The 19,354-nt window shown below is 41.6% G+C and overlaps 3 protein-coding genes across 3 annotated transcripts in view; 1 reads left to right on the top strand and 2 right to left on the bottom strand.

Annotated features, from left to right (window-relative positions):
* Positions 1 to 19,354, top strand: part of LOC145455115 (uncharacterized) — a 99,028-nt gene that overhangs the window by 29,302 nt on the left and 50,372 nt on the right. The gene's annotated exons all lie outside the window — the stretch shown is intronic.
* On the bottom strand, positions 6,819 to 9,059 carry LOC145455123 (cholesterol 25-hydroxylase-like protein 1, member 2). The gene is given in 3 exon segments (XM_080333082.1): positions 6,819 to 7,309; positions 7,311 to 7,396; positions 7,851 to 9,059. Coding segments are annotated over 3 exon segments (867 nt in total). The 5' UTR covers positions 8,472 to 9,059; the 3' UTR covers positions 6,819 to 7,149.
* LOC145455994 (ATP-dependent RNA helicase DHX15 homolog) lies at positions 9,209 to 18,996 on the bottom strand. Its single transcript, XM_080334024.1, has 14 exons — positions 16,668 to 18,996; positions 15,733 to 15,866; positions 15,355 to 15,445; positions 14,897 to 14,965; positions 14,721 to 14,840; positions 14,583 to 14,666; positions 14,375 to 14,521; positions 13,887 to 14,057; positions 13,411 to 13,471; positions 13,154 to 13,350; positions 12,184 to 12,390; positions 11,993 to 12,121; positions 11,564 to 11,706; positions 9,209 to 9,548 (listed from the first exon to the last, which is right to left on the bottom strand). The coding sequence occupies exons 1-14, from the start codon at positions 18,861 to 18,863 to the stop codon at positions 9,431 to 9,433; spliced, it is 3,867 nt and encodes a 1,288-aa protein (XP_080190150.1). The 5' UTR covers positions 18,864 to 18,996; the 3' UTR covers positions 9,209 to 9,430.

Genomic DNA, 19,354 nt, shown 5'->3' with positions numbered 1-19,354 from the left:
TTATATAATGACCAATATGTTTTCACAAAAGTATCGATGAATATAATTTAGGTAGCGGGTTGCGTGGTTCCGTTCCCACCGCATTGTCGCACATATGAAAGATTTCATCGCAGTATATGGCCCATCATGTGTGAAACTGATGTTTCGCAATCTAGCATTTACCTATCATATCGTGATCTAGCAGTCCATGGCGTGTCCTAATCTGGAAAAGTGGACTCTGACTTATTTTAGCTTCAGACCTGTTTTAGCATAGTACCTTTGAAACTTTCTGGACTAAAGACATGAAATACATTTTCTGCTTCTAGAAGTAGTATTTATATGTCACTTTCAATTCCCAGTATCATACTTCGAGTTCTAATTAGTATCAGTTCTTTTGTCTGGAGAACATACATGTTGAAGGATATACAAGCAAGTGTGTAGTAGCCTAATGTCTTGAATTTCCGGAAATAAAGCTAACAATATGGCATTTTTACGATCCAGCATATCTTTTATTAACCTTTATTAATCGCGCAAAGTGATTGCACCGTATCCAATACAACTTCTCTGTATTGCTCTTCGATTAAACCATCGGGCCTTATAAGATGGGGGAGGGCGTCATATCATGATATATTTTCTGAACGGGCTGTTCGAGTAAACAGAGGATTAGTATCACATTTCCATATCAATACTATCTACTACTAATACTACTAATGTCGCTAAAGTGTACTGCTGCATTTCCACGAAATATCTTCTTAGAACCTTACAGCTCTCACACATTTCTGGTACTAAACGAGTTGTATGTTACTTTTAAACAATTTGGTTCAACGCTTGCAGCATGGTGGGCGAGATAGCGTAGTGGTATAATCCACAGCTACAACACCAATGGGTTGTGCATGGGCTCGATTCCGACCGAGGTCGACTCTAGAATTTCTACTCAAGTGTTGGAGGTTTATCTCGGCTCCTCCTCGCAATATCATCCGCGTAAGCGGTGTCTTACAAAAAGCCTAGAAGTGGGCTGTGCTACAAGTCGGCAGTTACGGAATAAAAAAATAACGACACACCATGGTGTAAATGACCACTGTAGTCGACAAACACCATGAATATTACAAACAACAACAACTATTATTTTCATCCATGATGCGGATGAAAGGATACCTCTTGGTATGCATCAATATGAATCAGGCTGTGCACCTTTCGCATAGCTCAATTTGCAGCTTTTGACAATCCATGCGAACGAATCACGATCGTTTTCACAACTACTTACATACTTGAGTATATTTAAAGTCAGTCAATTCTACTGCTACTTCAAGTAGTTTTAGGTTGCTTATGGAAGAAGTACTTCTACTCGTACTTAAGTAGACTTTTCCGTCGCTACTTCTACTTCTACTTGAGTAGCTTTCTTGACTACTTTGACCACCTCTGAGCCTATGTTAGCTTTGCGTATACCACGACATCTTGTAGAGTAGACGGTTGCCTGACAAATTAGCATGCGGCACAATTGGGGCTGCATTTAAAACAAACGGTGTTTTAAAACACTTTGTTTGAAACATGTTTTAAACAGTGTTTTAAACAAAAGCCTTTAAAAAAATTGCGTTTTTTTAAGTTGTAAAATTATGCCATAATTATGTAAATACTTTCCAAAAAACATGTTGTATGAGCCTACGGACAATTACCACCCGATTTAGCAGACGTGTATATCGATATGGGATGGTTGGAACCCTCAAAATCGTCGGTTCAACAGATATAGTACATATATTTTTCAAATGAGCTATATTTACCCTATATTTTCAATTGTTAATGTCAATCCATTATGACGTCACAATTGAATATTCGTGACATCGTGGCTTAAAAAACAAAAACAATAAAACATGTTCTAAATTAGGGCCCTTAGCTGTTTTAACCATGTTTGTTTTTAATCGATTTTTGTTTTAAATGCAATTCTAAGCACAATGAAAATTGACAGATCAGCACTTGGCATGCGTCACTTTGGCATGTGGTTTCACAACCTCAACACTAACCCCAACGCCACCCTAACCCTGAAATCAAACCATATATATATCCTAACCCAATCCTCAATCTAAATCAGTGGTTCCCAACCTTTTTCGACCCATCGCCCCCTTTTCAAGGTCAACACCAATCATCGCCCCCCAAAATTTTGTGCACCGATAATTGGGCATACAGACTGTAATCACCGGCGGGTTGACTAAAAAAAAAAAAAAAAAAAAGGTCATCTTTCTCCGCTCAGAGCTGCAAATAACATTTTTTCTCTCCGAATTGCTAAGTGGATGACTAAAAAAAAAAAAAAAAAAAAAAAAAAAAAGGTCAGCCGTTTTGACGCGTCATCGCCCCCCTATCGCCCCCTTCGCTATTTTCGCCCCCCGTCGCCCCCTTTGTCCATTTTCGCCCCCCTATCGCCCCCTTCGTCATTTTCGCCCCCCCTAGATCGCCAAATCGCCCCCTGGGGGGCGATATCGCCCACGTTGGGAACCACTGATCTAAATGGTACACAGCCCTATCCTCAAATTTTACCCACATGCTAATCAAGTGTCGCATGCTATTATTTCCACGACCCCATTGTAGACAGGTACGTATGTCACAGACGACGTTAATTGTTATTTCATAGACGTCACCAGCAGTATACATCCCCTTTCAATCCTGAAGTCCACAACATACCAGCCATCGAAACTTGTAACGCATTGAAGACTCCAGTGCGGAGCTTTCAAATGACGTTGGTTGAAATCGAGGAGTGTGGTTGAAGTGGGTTTAGGCTAAAAGTCCTAGGCTATCATATTTTTGGAATCCGGAAAAGAGGACACTTTTTAAAAAATCATAAAAGTTAGTTTGCCGACATTGAAAACAGCTGATTTTGAAATATATTCTGGAAATCTGGTTGTGTTGACTGAAAAAAGGTCACCGCACTTTGATTCGACTCCTGAATGACCTGCTAAAACGTCATACGCATTAGTCTATAGGCCTACCTATTTCGCGTCATATATGCCGATTTTCAGCTAACCCTTTACCTTGTTCATTACCCTAGCTGTAAAAGCCGTAAAGCGGGACGACTTTCCACAAAGAAGAACATTTTAAATTTCCTGAAAAAGGAGGACAAATCCCCTAGAGGGCGTATGGTAACCCTATAGCCTAGAGCAGTGGTTCCCAACCTGTGGTACGCGTACCACTAGTGGTACGCGAAGGTCTTCTAGGTGGTACGCGAGTAGATTCTATGTCTTTTTCGATCGAAGGGAGTTATTAGTTCAGGCGAGGTAGATTTTGAGTTATTTGAAGCCGTCGTCTCACGCTATTCCTCAGCTGCTAATTGTCCCTTATACGTGGGAATGCGAGCAAGGATTTTCATCACTAATGAATATCAAGTCGAAGAAACGAAACCGACTTGTTGCGCCCATACATGACTTTCGATGCGCTGTAAGCAAGCGTATGCCACGCATCGACAAGCTAGTGGTAAATAAACAAATGCAGCCATCTCATTGAATAAATTGACTTTTGTTGTGTGTTATTGTTATTTCATTACGCTGTTTTTCCTGTGACTAGTGGTGAAAAAATACAATTCCATACATCCCATCAACCCTGGCTGATATTGCCTAGTTCAGGGGTGTGGGTGTCACACTCAAATTGCCTCGCGGGCCGGATCGAAGTCATGAAATTGCTCGCGGGCCGTACCAGTCATCGGAATCCAAAATTTTGCCTCGTGCCATTGCTTTTCGCTGGAATACTTTATTATCAAGCATATATAGATAATACACGGATCGTAGGGGTTTCATTCTAGCGAGTCGCAACACCATTATTTGCGAACAATGCGAAAATACGATGTTTGTCCGGTTGAATTTAGTTAAGAACTGCTAAAACAATGGCATTACCGGCGATACAAGTAGACATATTCAAGTGTTCCCTTTGCTTCAGTCCAGGCGTGGCCAACCTGAGGCCGTAAGAGGGAATTTGTGTGGCCCTAGACACGCAATTCAATTAGTATGTGTTGGCAGCCGTCGAGTTGCAATTCGAATTTACGAATTGACTCCCGATTTCTTGAAAGATTTAAATTAATCTTATAATTTTATTCGCGCTGCGCGCGATTCAATGCGATTACATTTTTCGATTTTAATATAGTAGCACCCTTTGTAATCAGAGCCCCACAATACAGATGCGAACATCAGTGGAAAATGATGCGACTCACATGGAAATATCAGCTCGGAATCGTTTGCTCCTCACTATACTAAAAATTCTGATGGGAGGTCAAGAAATAACAGTATGCTACAAAGTGAATAATACCAATTGGCCCACCCGAAGATGCATCATACTTTATAACTTACTTTAAATTTTCGAAAACACCCCTACATCAACTCTATACCAGTGAATATGATCACGCGGGATGAGAAAGGATAAATGTTTGAGGGTAATATGTAAAACTACTAATATCAATGACGAAATTCATTGGTGAATCTGAATTTTTTTAGCGCTTCGCGCGACTATTGGCACTTCCTTCCTTATCATTACCAGTGACCACTCGCGATTTTGATGCGCATAGTAAGTCTATCATTAAATAAATTAGTCCGGAGTTCACCAGAAATGGACATAGACACATTAACCTGGGTATTTGGCATCCAGCAGCTCGTTCATTACGACTATGCCCTAGAATGCGGCCGTAGGCTACAAGAGTAGTCGAAATGCGGCCGTGAATGGCAAAAAGGTTGGTCAGTGGTCACCCCTGCTTTAGTCATAATCTGGCGGTAGCCCTACGTATGCGTTGCGATGAATACAAGATATTTAACTGTCAACGCGGACGTTGTTATTAGGTTTATTACTGTGGATGTGATGGATAATATAATCTTTTTTCAATGTACTCAGAATTGCTATGCGGGTCGGATAAAATCGTCTGGCCGGCCGGATCCGGCCCACGGGCCGTATATTTGACATCCCTGGCCTAGTTCAATGGAATTTGTTAATACACCTAGCATAGGTCAAATACGTGATTATGACGTCATAAATGGTGGAAACCCGCGTGACTTCCTAGGTGGTACGCGAGCACTGCATAAAACAGGGGTCGGCAACCTTTTGCTAGTCGCGGGCCAAACTTCGGGTGTACAACCCATTGGCGGGCCGGATGTTTTCTTAGTACTATATTTTACGCTCACTTCGGTATATTATCCTACATTGCTGCAATCTCAATCATACCAATCCGAAGACACATGTATTTACACTTCAACGACACAGAATAATTGTGACAATTAACGCAGCTTGCTCTGTGAAAGGTTTTCGACTTCTGGTAACAAGTCAGATGAAACAAGAATCAGACCCTATTCAAAATGGACGTCCGAAATACGTAATCTTAGCTTGCTCTTCGTGAATTTCATTGTTCAAAACTATTGTTCACATGCGTACGTGCTTCCAAAAATCGATGCAATTTCTTTTGCATTGCTGGTCAAGCTGGGATAAAGACCAATTTCAAGAACGTGCTCTTTGTCAAAGTCATGCAGCGATATGCTCTTTATATGAAATTTGTCATTCAATTCAACTGCATCGCATTTCAGAAAGGCCCATTTGAAATTTTCAGGCAATGGTATTGGCGTCCACATTAAACAGAGTACTGAATAGTGAGAATTCATTTTGTAGAGAAGGAATGTCGAAAAAGCGGTTGAATATTCAGTAGTTAAATTTCGTATCACAGTTACAAATGTAATGTTGGTACTAGGTTTTCTCTCCTCCAGTATAGGAAAGTGAGCATAATTTTCTTTGTATACTGTTGACATTTCCAGAGTCACAGATTTGTTTTGAATGCGCCTCAACATCTCATGTATGTAGTTGTTTTCCCCCTGAAGTTGCAAGTTCAATTTGTTCAGATGTGACGTTAAATGTACCAGGAAAGCAAGATGAGATACCCATTTTCGATTACAAGATTACGAGTCGGCGATATTTGTATTTTCGAGGAAAGTTGCTATTTCATTTCTCAGTTCATACACTCGTGTAAGCATAGCTGCTCGACTCAATCAGCGAACATGACAGATATAAGCCTACATGACATCGCCATATTGATTCTCTGCTTCTAGTAATATCTGGCGCAACTGATTCAGTTGATGAGACAAAAATCATATTAACAGTTTTCCGCACTGTGGCCAAAACACTATTCAGTTTTTTTGTCTTGGCACACAATGCCTTCTGGAAAATCAAACCATAGACAGGCTAACTAACATACGGAGGCTAGTTATCTATAATTGAATAGTTTGAGATTCCGTCATTGCGTCTGAGATGCTCCAAGCGTTTTTGAAGCAAAGGAAGAACACCTTTATTGTCACACCCCGTTAGAGTGATTAGCCCTTTAAAAAAGCATAAAGCACCTTCGGTTGCGAGATACACCCGATTGCTAAGCACTGATCCAGTCTAGTTTATCTCCATCTCCTACTTCAACCACCTTCGTTTAATGGCGTAACAATAGACTAATACGATGTAGGCTACTATTATATCGTAGCAATGCCGCATTTTTTTCATGCAGCGCTGCACTGCAGATTGAAACTCATTATGAAGCGGCGGGCCGTATTCTTGTGATAACTAATTATTATGTCGCGGGCCGGACGATTTCGCTTGGCGGGCCGGATCCGGCCCGCGGGCCGTAGGTTGCCGACCCATGGCATAAAACCTCAAAATGGTACGTGGGTGGAAAAAGGTTGGGAACCACTGGCCTATAGGGAGATGTTGGAAAAAGTGCCTGCCAATTCTTGTTAACGTGTTTCGCTATTTTATATTTGTCAAATTTTCTTTTCAACACCCGTATAGCTGTCTATGGTTATCATACTCTATACCTACATAAACAGAAGCCTCTGAAATTAAAAAGGATACATTTATTTGCACGCACATTAGCTCCGCTCAAGTAAGGTATAAACATATAATCAATTAAAACAAACGATTACAAATCTCCGAAATGTGCTCCAAAAGTTTTCTGGATATTCTGAACTCAATAACGTAAAGCTAAAAGGCCTAACGAGTATATTTGTAGTTGTATGATTGTACTGACTGATCTTCAAGTCGAGTGCAAAAGGAAAAGAGTGCTGATATACATATTTACGTATGGTCGATTTTATCAGATATTCAAAGTAATAAGATATAAAGTGAGGCCAGATGCCTACGGTGCATCTTTCATATATGTAACACCTACAGATAGGTCTACGTAATGTTTAAAGGAGGTCGATGAGTCAACTCTGCTTGTTCGAAAAAATTTTCGTTACTTTCTACAGAATCGTCGCATCGCGCTGCATCGGACGATGTATTCAATATCTTGTCGAGGTAGGTGAAAAAAGGCTGGAAATTCGTGAGAGGCTTCAGGATGCACGTCATGCTTCGGGGCACCACCCCACAAGTCGAATGGAATGATTTTGTTGGTCCCGAACGGAAAGTCATAGCCGATGTGAGCCTGAAATTAGATGACGTGTTTGGACCTATGCCTAGAAAAATATGGATTCCCATAATCTCGGCCTTATCGTTTCAAAAAGATGCCCCATCATTTGGGCTACGCTGAATATATAGTAATGGCGGGATGAGTTCCACTAATATACTCAAGATAAAACTGACACTTGAATGAATGCAAGACGTTTTCTTCATTGACAAACACCGCAAGATTGAGACGAAAGTCGTCTATATTTATCATACGCGATCATATATTTCATTCCCTTGGATATTGAAACTTTTCATATCAGGCGGAGATTTTCTGCAATGATTGAAATTTCTCTGGTCTTGTTATAATCTTGAAGAAATTATGTATGGATGAAGAAATTTACAAAAGCATTAGGTCTGCAAAGTAGAGGAAAATCACTAAAATAGTTCTCAGTATTGAACTGGTTACCAGGGTACGACCTTCTTAATCTTACCTCGACTGATATCAACACGTTCAGCATCATCGTGAATTGCGTCGTCATGAAATGTTGATTCACTATGATAGGGTTAACGTTTGCAAGAAAACCGACAGTGATGAGTTCTGGTCCGGACACGTATTGTGTCGTCCACGAAAAGGGTGAATTGTGCTCATGGTGAATCTTGTGGATGTACTTGTAGAGAAATCGATAAGAATGGTGGATGCGATGCCACCAGTAGTATTGGAAGTCAAATAACAGCAAATTTCCAAGAACTCCTAGCGCGAACTCCGTCAGCAAAGGCGCCTCTGCAGGCAGCGGTAACGGTGGTCTGTACAACCATTGATAAATCGCTGCCGGCAACACGAATAATATCTGATTTTGCAGAGTGACATAAACCGTTGTTGCCATCTTCTCCTTGCTAACTTTCGCCTTCTTTTGAATTTTGTATTTATAGACCCAGGGCCAGCGATCTCCCATCAAATCCAACGTCGTGAATATGAAGTTCAGCAAGAAGTAAAATGATACGTTGGTAAAGACAGGGAAAAGTGGCGATCTGCAAAAATCACCATGCTCCAAACGCATATAATCCCAAATAGGTTGCAACAAACTTCCATTCCAAACTATTATACTTGACATCTTCGTTGTTCAGATTCTCATCAACCAGGAAGATTCCAGCCAGACAATAGCTTCACAAGTTAGTCCATGCTAATTATCTTTATTAGTAGCCTGTAGTGTATATATTTGACCGATATGACTATTTTTGGTCAATCCGCTATCTAACATTCAGCTATTTCCTAAGCGATAGTTTTGGTCGCGCCAAAACCCATGCATTCATGACTTATTCGCATACCCATGAAATCGGTTGGCAACACTGCTCTAAGGGGATGCGAAAGTGCATTCTCGTGATGAATTTGCAAAATCTATCTGCTCGTTCAAAGTGCAGCTAAGTATATTCTATGAATAAATCTAGGAACTTCGCTGGTCTAAATTCTAGCGAACTGCAAAGAAATTGTATCTTGCGATGTTACGCAATATTTGTCTAGTCACGGCATCAGCGAGTATAAATAAGTATAGTCTTTATATATAGCTAGATTCAAGTTGTATGCATTGCATATAGATAGAAAAACTGTTTGTCAAACGGCATAACTGCGTACAAAGGTTAGTACTGGCTAGCGTTCCTAAATCCAGATCCTAAACGTTGAAGCCCAAAAGACCACGAGAAGACGCACACGCACATCCATTAGTAACTTTCAGTTGATAAAATCTAATGACCAAATATTCCCTATACCACCTGAGTCACAAAATCCGTCATGCCGTCCGCAAATCTAAACTCTCTCATAATCCTTGCATTTTTGATGCCATACACAAGACACTTGGTTATATGATATCATGATCCAATATTCATATATGACTAATTGACTATATATAAAGCCAAAATAATGCACAACATTATAGTAGGCTACACAAACGCACTAAATTTGGCAAAAATACTTCACAGCGATACAATATATCTCTTCAAGGTGCTCACTCAAATTGGGATACCACACAAAACCAGCATTCGCAGGTTGCATAGCGAGGAAATGATCCGATGGATCTCACGCAGTTTTAACGAAATTTATCAGGTTGTTGGTGGAGTCATCATGAGTTTGGACCTCTCCTGCTTGAGCAAGTTCCGGTTCAATGACCTTCGCCAATTGCTTTCCGAGTTCAACGCTAAATAAAGATATCGAGGTCAAGTACTGAACAGGGCTGGGCGCAATGTTTCGACTTTCGAATGAGATGATTCAAGTAGTGATAGCTGTTCTTTTATGGACAAAATCACGCCCCTCGTAAGTAATGAATATTTATTGTTGCTGGAAACCACATATCTGGTTAAGTGATAACTAGCACGCAGCGTTGCAACAATCTGTGATGTGAAGTCAGTGTAAAAATAAATCCAATGAAGCTGCCAAATTTTCATCCTGCTACAGACTATAGAACAGTGGTACTCAACCGGGGGTCTGCGGACCCCTAGGGGTCCGTGAAGCAATTTCAGGGGGTCCGCGTGACATGTGAATTTGCAACGTGATTGAAAACCTAATATATAGTTTTTTTTTTAAATTAGGCAAAACATGAGAGTTTCGCTCAACAACTGCTAAAACCTCATGATCATGACTCACATCATCAGAATAATCGTTTGACATAAAATATCCTACTGCGCAAATTCTTTTTGATGACCAAATTGCCAATAACCTACTGATTCAAAATGTTTGTCTGTTTAGAGACGTTTTTAGGGGTTTGTGGAAAAAAAATAAAAACAGAGATATTAAGCTCAATCCGGGTGACTTCGAAATGTTTGTGAAACCTTTTCGAATTGAAGTTGTCAGTCTCATCAAATTAGTGACCACTGACCAGTTGTTTGAAGAACAATTTCCGGAAGCATTTCCCCAAATTTGTCCCAATGAAGATATTGAAACATCGCTACGAAATAAATTTTATCATGTGCAAATAACCACTATTCCAGAATAACTTCAGGGAGAAATGCTAGATAAAAATGACTAGGCTGAACGTGATATGTTCATTAAAAATATGTTTCATTCGATAATATTACATTAGCCTCCACCTATTTGGGTGGAAATGGATTTTCGGCACTCGTTCATATCAAATCGAAGATGCAGATTTTCAAGACACAACCACGTACTATAAGACAAACAGCTGCAAAATAAGCTTTGAAATAATAAAAGTATCTCCAATTTCTACATAAATAGTGTGGTGTTATTTTCAAGTAAGATCATTTTGTTGCTGTTTATCACAAGCCTTTGCAGTTCATATTTGCACCAGACATATGACGGTAGCACCATAATTGAGCCAAATTTGAAGTAAAACTCGAAGGGGTCCGCGAGGGTCCGTGACGGTCCAAAGGGGTCTGCGAAGCCAAAAAGGTTGAAAACCACGGCTATAGAACAGTGGTTCTTAAACTGGGGAGGACATGAAAGCATCTGAGGGGAGGGGCGAAGTCGCCTGAGAGAAATAACTCAACTTCCAAGTTTAAGCAGTGGCAATAATCCTTATTATAATTCATTTTACATGTCATAATTGCGTCGTACCATCCATACCTTAACGCTAGATTTTGACTTATTGCTGTGTAACTGGTGAATGCACGTAGCTGTGCCATCGATTTATGATTCAGCTTATGGTCAGGTACGTTTGAGCTAAGCTCAAGTTGAATAATAGAAGGGATTAGGTAACACAGCCACTGAAATATCCATGTGCTCCCAATTCTGCATGGTGTAACGATATATTCAACTTGCAATTGTACCGCCAGCCCATAATGGTAGCTCTGTGTATAGTTCCAATTCCAAGTTTAAGAAGTGTCTCAACAGGTATGGCCATTTCCATGCCACCAAACATTGCGTAGGGATTGGAAAAGTTCTGGTTGCTCTTTTTAATATTCTTTTGATATGACCATAAGGGGGCACAAAATTTTTCACTATCATCAAGGCGGGGTGTCGAAAAAAGTTTGAAAATCACTGCTATAGAGCAAGGCTTAAAGACTAGGGTCTCAAGATATAACATAGCGGGAATGATTTTGCCCGGATATCCAGGAGATTGAGTCGCAATGTGAAATCAGGTGTTACACGATCCCCCTTATCAACCAAGCTAAAAAACAACAACTCACATTCCGAATTGTCAAAAACCAGACTTGAAATGCAGTAATCGACATTGAACAAGACGTACAAAATCCTTACCCCCATTGATCATACGAGTTGATGTCCCAAACAACGCCCTGCACGAAAATCTTGTGCTCGTACATGGCTATCAACGACCCGAGCATGAACGGAGTGAGCTTTTTGAACACAATCGAGTTGGTAGGCCTGTTCCCCTCAAATACCTGAAAGCGCCGTAAACATATTATTTGCGCAACGATTGACAGTTCAAGGGGTACAGATTCGTTTCGTAAATTTCACTGACTGCCACAGGAAATTGTTAGGTTGTCAGAATAAACGATACACAACAAATTTGGCTCAATTTCAACCGGTAGAAGTGAAGTATCTTCTTACATAGCAACGCTTCAATAGCCGGTAAAACTTGAAAATAAAAAGTTATTTTTGAACAGCCCTACCATGCAGATTTCTTGTCCGTGGCCTGCAACAGAAAATTTTACTCTCAAATCTCACCTTGTGAGGAAGTATTTTTTCTAAGAGCTCGCTTGGCATCTCCGCTTTCAGCAGTTCGGCGCGAGCCTCGTCTGAAGTCTTCCCTTTCATCAACGCTTCGGTTTGAGCGAGGAAATTTGCCAGCAAAATCTATAAATCAACGTTCCCCCAGTAAGCCAAAAAGCTAACCCCGGTTTCACTGCAGAACAAACCCTGTGATGCTTTCCGTCGGACAGAGGGTTGTGCGATTCGACGGGAGCTAGGAAATCGGCGGGGATGATCTTGGTACCCTGATGGATGAGCTGATAGAAGGCGTGCTGCCCGTTAGTGCCGGGCTCGCCCCACACCACCGGGCCGGTCGAGTAATCCACGGTGGCTCCCGACCTCGTGACGTACTTTCCATTGGACTCCATGTCGCCCTACAACGCAATAGACTGGGTCAACATAATCTCAGTGGTGTCAAGGAGAGATCACTGTGAGATATTCTCCAAATGCTGATTCCCGACTCAAAGCTCATAGGGGAGCGCAAAACTCATAGAGCCAAGATATTTTAAAATTAGATTGTGGAAATCATAATACTGAGAAGGTAATGGTCCCTCATCACTCGCTTCAATCATTACAATTCCGCCCCTATCATCTGGGATGCATTACCACCACATATCCGTGAATTGCCTTATAATAGATTCAAAAAAGCCCTACTTGATCACCTCTTGTCGTTATACTAACACTGTTGCCCTACCTCGCCCAGACATTGATGCATTGATCATTTGCTACCATCGTTTAATTTTTCTTCTATTTTACTTTTTTAACTAACATTTTTTACAGCCAGACTGTTTACAGTCAAGTGTACCTGTTTGATGCTGGTGTGATCAGACTAGATGACCTTCACGGTGTTATCGATCATTCCAATCTAATACCGAATACTGTGCATGCATATTTTCTGTACCACCATCACTGCTGTGTGTTATGTATTTTGGTTGGATGAAAATAAAGACTCTCTCTCTCCCCACCCTAGTTTCAAACTCATTTCGTCAAATTATCTAATGCAACTAACTAGATCTATCTTCCGTTCCCCCGAGACCACATTTGGACTTTTTTTCCGCAAATAAAGAAACATCAGGACAGTCCAATCGAAACATAACACCCCCATATTGTGTCAACGGAAATTACTTTTGCGCTTACCTGTTGAAAATAGGCTGCAAATCGGTGCATGTACTGGTCGTAAGGCAGAAGAGCGAGGGTTTGCGCTCCGAAGAAGTTATTGTACCAGACACCCAAAGCGGCGAGTATGGCCGGTATGTTCCTTTCTAATGGCGCCGTTTGAAAATGCTTGTCCATGAAATGAGCGCCGCTCAGCAAACGCTCGAAATTGTCGAAACCTATTGAAGAAGTCGAGCTTGTCACAGGGAAATCGCGGTGTGTCCAAAAGTAAATCTAACCGATGTGAAGAGCGATCGACAGTCCGATAGCAGACCACAACGAATATCTCCCTCCGACCCACTGCATAAACAGATCGATGCAGAGATTAGAAATTACAACTTCATCATCCGAGAACACACAAATTCGAAATGGACTACAGAAAAGTTTCTACCAACATCACACACGTAGATAGGCCTATGTTGGTACACAGGAGTTTGGAGATACGGTAGTCGTAACGGTAAAGCACAAGATGTGATTAGATGCTTGACGGCCCAATGCAGTCGACATGACCGCGACAAGTTTTTCCATCCTGCATTGCTACTGCCCTTATCACAGAGCTGCCAGAAGTACCAGTCCATCGTGGATAAGGTTAGTGCTAACATACTGATTTCCGGGTACATTCGAAACCACAAATTTCTAACTTTGTACCGTCAATCCTTCACATCATTCAGTTTCCATGATAGTAATGAAAATAAGCAGCCAGTCAAGTACTCACGTCCCAAAATCCGAACATGTTATTCGTGTCGATGCCGAACTCGGAAACTTTAGCCGCATTTGTTGACAATGCCACGAAATGCATCGCAACGGAAGACGGGTCAGATGTTCTTGCCAGAAGCCAATTTTTTGCGGAAGTTGCATTTGTAATAGTCTCCTGCGTAGTGAAGGTCTGAACGCAAGAAACAGGCATCTTTATTTTCCAAGCATGTTAGCAACACAGCAATAAAGTTATCAAGTGATGAGTTACTCAATACTCCAGAAAAACAACCTATTGTTCCTTTTCACGGCTGATAGATAGCAAATGAGTCAGAATTTTACTTTTATAGCACTCATTTTTATTCACAGAATGCCTGTGTATTGTAGGCATGAAGCCTGGATAATGGTCGATACCACCCGTCTTTTTCATGTTCAAACTATTTTATGGATTTTACATCTCATCATCAAAAAGGAACTCTCTGTCTGCATTTATCAGTAATAATCCAATACCTTGGATGCCACAATGAACAGTGTGGTCTCATAGTCCAACTTGTCCAAGGTTTTCTGCAAGTGCGTGCCGTCAATATTTGATACGAAATGAACGTCAGGACCTCCCTTTGAATACGGTTTCAGGGCTTCGGTGACCATGAACGGCCCCTAAAACAGCCGAAACAGTAAATAAAACACCAGGTGAGGAAGTAAGACAAAATATTCTCACAAGATCGGATCCCCCGATACCAATGTTCACGACGTCAGTAATTGCCTTTCCAGTGAAGCCTTTCCACACTCCAGAGCGGACGGACTACAAGACAATGTAAATTTGCTTCAAATCTATCAAAAAGTCACGTAGACCAACCTCAGAAAAGGCTTTCATCCGATTCAGGACATCGTTCACGTCAGGCATGACATCTTTACCATCGACGAGAATTGAGGTGTTACTGCGGTTACGTAATGCTACGTGTAACACCGCCCTGGACTGAAATGGGAAGAAGTGAAAATTTCAAGCCCATACATTGCAGCAATATAGCTTACTTCTGTGAAGTTGATTTTTTCGCCAGAGAACATTTTGTTACGCATAGCTTCGACGCCACGTTCTTTAAGCTATAGATTGAAGGCAAATCTCAGTCGCAAATAGCCAACAGTGTGGTGTAGAAATCATACTTGTGGAGTTGTTTGTGGTTAATGATATGGAAAATTTACCGGCTTGATCTATACTCAGGTATAACAAACTATTTCATGCCTGGTGTCAAGTTGGAATTGTCATTTCTATCTTGAGAGATTTTAATGCACATTTGCACACCGCAGCAAAATTCTCTCAACTCCCCCATAGTTATGAAATATTCATAGTAGGCCTCCAGCATAATCAATACTGGCCTGTATGGTCATTGGACACCCGCCATTCACAAGTCAACATAGGCCTTTATGTGGCATGAAAATTCACTCATCTCCATAGTCCTGGTTGAAACAAGTCAAAAAGTGAACGAACTTACTAGAATCATTAAATGCTTCATGACATCTTCACTGACTCTGTTTTTAGAGTAGTCAACCAATAAAGGCCCATCCTCCGTGTCAAGTTTGCAACTAAAAGCAATCACAGTCACTGATCATTCATCATGTACACTTGTACAGACACCCATAATTAGTTGGCGTATAGGCCTATATCGTGTAGGTAGGCAATCGAAAAAAAAGGAATTGAGTAATATGACTACATGAGCTAAATTCATCAAGATTTTATAGAATATATCAGTTCAGAAGGAACTCATTTTGTGAGAATGTGTTTTGATAAAAGGGTTTGAATTTTTTATAGTTACCCAATCGTAATTGTTAATCGTCATACTTGATATGATGGCATTCAATCACAACGGTACCTGAATTTACTGAATCTGTCCGCTTCAGACGCAAACATGTCTCTCATGTGCACGTTTTTCAAAGCTTCGAAATCTTGAACTAACTGCTTCCATGCTTCAGATTTTGTCAACGACACCATTCTGGATATTCCCGGCTAGAGTCTAATGTTACTTTTACAGGCTGCAAATAAACGTCACATACATTAAATATCAAAAGCATGCACACTGCACAGGCTCCTGTATGCTATTATTTACCAGGAAAGAAGTGGGCCAGCAATCACATCAATCAAAACATGGGAGCTGTATTCTGACGAATGTGCGTTTGACTACCTTGCAAGATGTTAAGTATCATGCATAACAATTTACTTCAGCCGTTTCAACGAAAATCATTTAATGATAACTTAGCTCATGTCACCAGTCGGAACTGATCCCTATATCAATACTCTTTGCAACGTCATGCAAGAGGAGAGAGATTAATATTGCATGATGGACTGATCGACTTCTTACAATGAACTCAGTCAAAACGGCACATCCTTTCTCCATCGTGCATATTTGGTAGTGCCAACTCAGAACCACAATTTCCATGTGCTGCAAAAAACTGGTCTGTACTAGTACTAAAGCGATTGGCATATGAAAATGGTTTACCCAGCTCGAGCAATGATTGTATTTGAATAATCTAAGCAAACAATTGTATATTGCCTAGTAACATACGGATGATTGCAATAACAAATGGCATTCAATATTCCACACAATGAGTCTGGCATTGGTTGCCATGAACTAAGCAAATTTATCAGAGTTCCAAGTTATAAATTTCACTTGAGGATCCAAAACATCCCGATCCACCCGCCCACAAGGGATTGAATCTGAACAGCAGCTCCAAGTATCAAGGAATGTAGAGTGTCATGCATTTTCAAATGGAGTCATATTGCGGCAACTGATTTTCAGAAGCTAGTCTATTCCGCGTTGACCTTGTCTCTGGCTGCGATTTTCGCGACGATTCTCTCCAACTGACGTTTGGCTTCGCATTGTGGGAAGTTGTCCATATGGTAGTATTGAGGAGCAATTTTCACAAGCCAGTCGGCCTTGATATCAGTGCAGGTACGAATGTAATTTTTCGTAGTCAGTACGAATTCGTTATACAAAACCCATTCGGGCTTGTGATCCAGGCACGTGGAAGGGTGGAGTTGGACAATCTGGTTATCCTTGACAGTGAGGTAGTGACCGGTCCTTTCTAAATGAGCCACTTGCATGAAAAAGCCAGCCACCAATGCTTTCCTGATATTCAAGTAGTAATCCCGGCTTGTGAACTCCGTGCTACGTCTTGGAAGAGCAAATCGATCCATAATACGAGCCAATTGCTGCCGCACGTTATCGGCGGATGCCATCGAACGGTGATTAATGAAGTTGTCGTAACACCACTGGTTGTTAGTTTGATTTTGCTTGTAGGCGTGATAGACATTTAGCAGCGTGAGATGATCGCCGTCGATGTGTGCAAACCTCATTTTAGCTTCGTCAGATTGCTTTTTCGCTTCGCTAGGCCTCACGAAACACTGCGGTACTGACAACATGGCGGTGATACTCAAAATTTCGTTTGAGCAGTTGTAGTCGCAGCTTGCGACGAGCATTTTTGCGAGTTGCGGGTCTAGAGGAAATTCTGCCATAATCGATCCCAATTCCGTCAGATCTCCGTCATCGTTAAGAGCAGCGAGATAATTCAGAAGTTCAAGCGCTCTCATCAAGGTCTCAGGCGCGGGGGGATCCATAAAATCAAAATGAACCAGATCGTCGATGCCTAATTTTTTTAACTGCAACACCACGGATCCGAGATTCGATCTCAAAATCTCCGGGTATGTATTCTCATGCATTTCCGTGTTGTAAGCTTTCTCGGTGTAGAGACGGAAACATTTCCCAGGTCTGGTGCGTCCGGCACGACCAGCGCGTTGCTGTGCACTCGCCTTGCTGATAGCAGACACAAGTAACGATTCGACACGTATCCTTGGATTGTAGACTTTTTGTTTCGAGAAACCAGGATCAATCACGAAAACGATTCCGTCAATAGTGAGAGATGTCTCGGCGATATTAGTCGACACCACGATTTTTCTTCCGATCGCTCCGCTCGGTTTTTTTGGTGGGGCAGATTCAAATATTCTCTGTTGCTGTTGCGGTGGCAATGTAGAATAGAGGGGGATGATCTTAACGTCACCCACTTCAGATCCGATATTGTCGACTTCATTTTTTATTCTCCTGCAAGCTTCTTCTATCTCTTCTTGTCCAGTAAGGAAAAGCAGCACATCCCCTTCCTCTTCCTCACATAGATGAATTTGTACAACGGTACGTATGGCGGCTTCTAGATAATCCCGTTCGGGCTCAGGAGTGTAGAATATTTCGACGGGATGTGTACGACCTGGTATACTCAGCAACGGCGCATCGTCAAAATAGCTTTGAAATTTTCCAGCATCCAACGTCGCACTCATCACCACGATTTTGAGATCCGGACGTTGTTTCGTTACCTCTTTGATAACGCCAAGTAAGATGTCAGTCGCTAAAGTACGCTCGTGAGCCTCATCGAGCAAAATCATATTATACCTTTCCATCAACGGGTCGGCCATTGCTTCACGCAGAAGCATACCGTCGGTCATGTACTTGAGAACTGTGCGCGGCGAAGAACAGTCCTCAAATCGAATAGAGTAACCGACCTCTTGACCTAACATGACATCCATTTCTTCTGACACACGTTGAGCGACACTCATTGCAGCTACACGACGTGGCTGCGTACAAGCAACCCCTCTTCTTTCGTTCATTGGGCAGTGATTTCTTACGTATTCTGTACACCATTGTGGGATTTGAGTTGTTTTACCCGAGCCGGTTTCGCCGACAAGAACCAATGTTTGGTTGGTTTCCAACAGCTTCATGAATTTCTCCTTGTACTCCCATACCGGGAGACCTAGCCTTTTCCGTAATATATCATAATATCTCTGCGTATAAGGAGCTTGAGTCAAAGGGTTCAGTGGCACTGGAGCTGTTTTCACGACAGGGGTGGGTTTTACCTCCGATCTTTTGTCACGGTCACCGTCGCGTCTTCGGTCCCTGTCTCCATCTGAACGACGCTTTTTGTAATCGTCACCAATGTCGAGTCGATGTCTTTTAGACATTTTGAAGGTTAGTCACCGATCCAAAGCTGCAGAGCCACCGTGACGCTGCAAAACGACTATCGCTAAGTTGAGATATCGTGACGGAGGAAGACAAGCCTGGTGAAAAAAGACTAAGCGCCAAAAGCCATGCGAGCGTCTGGATTTCGACCGCAAAGCGGTTGCCAGATATATTTTATAATTAGGTCAAGGACGCTACTATCGTGACCAGTGACGTACTCCATGGTGCTTCTGCCTGGTTACGTTCCACAACTCGGCCCTTTCGTAAACGGATGATTAGTGGTCTATCTTATGACATCGTCAAGTGATGCATCATATTTCATCGGCTAGGTGTCTGATTTCAAAGACACCCATAGTCGTTTTAACACCTTATCTTTCCATCGTATCGGATCAGAGTCTTGAATTTATTTACATACCAATGGTAGGAAGTCGTGGAATATTTCACAACCTCAATAGGACCAGAGGTGGTCAGCAATGAAGGACTACATTAAGTC

Source organism: Botryllus schlosseri, chromosome 14, assembly GCF_051294905.1.
Source record: "Botryllus schlosseri isolate E-star chromosome 14, Bs_hap1, whole genome shotgun sequence".
Classification (NCBI taxonomy): Eukaryota; Metazoa; Chordata; class Ascidiacea; order Stolidobranchia; family Styelidae; genus Botryllus; species Botryllus schlosseri.
Note: the sequence above shows the minus strand (reverse complement) of the source record. Positions and strands in the feature narration are given on the sequence as shown.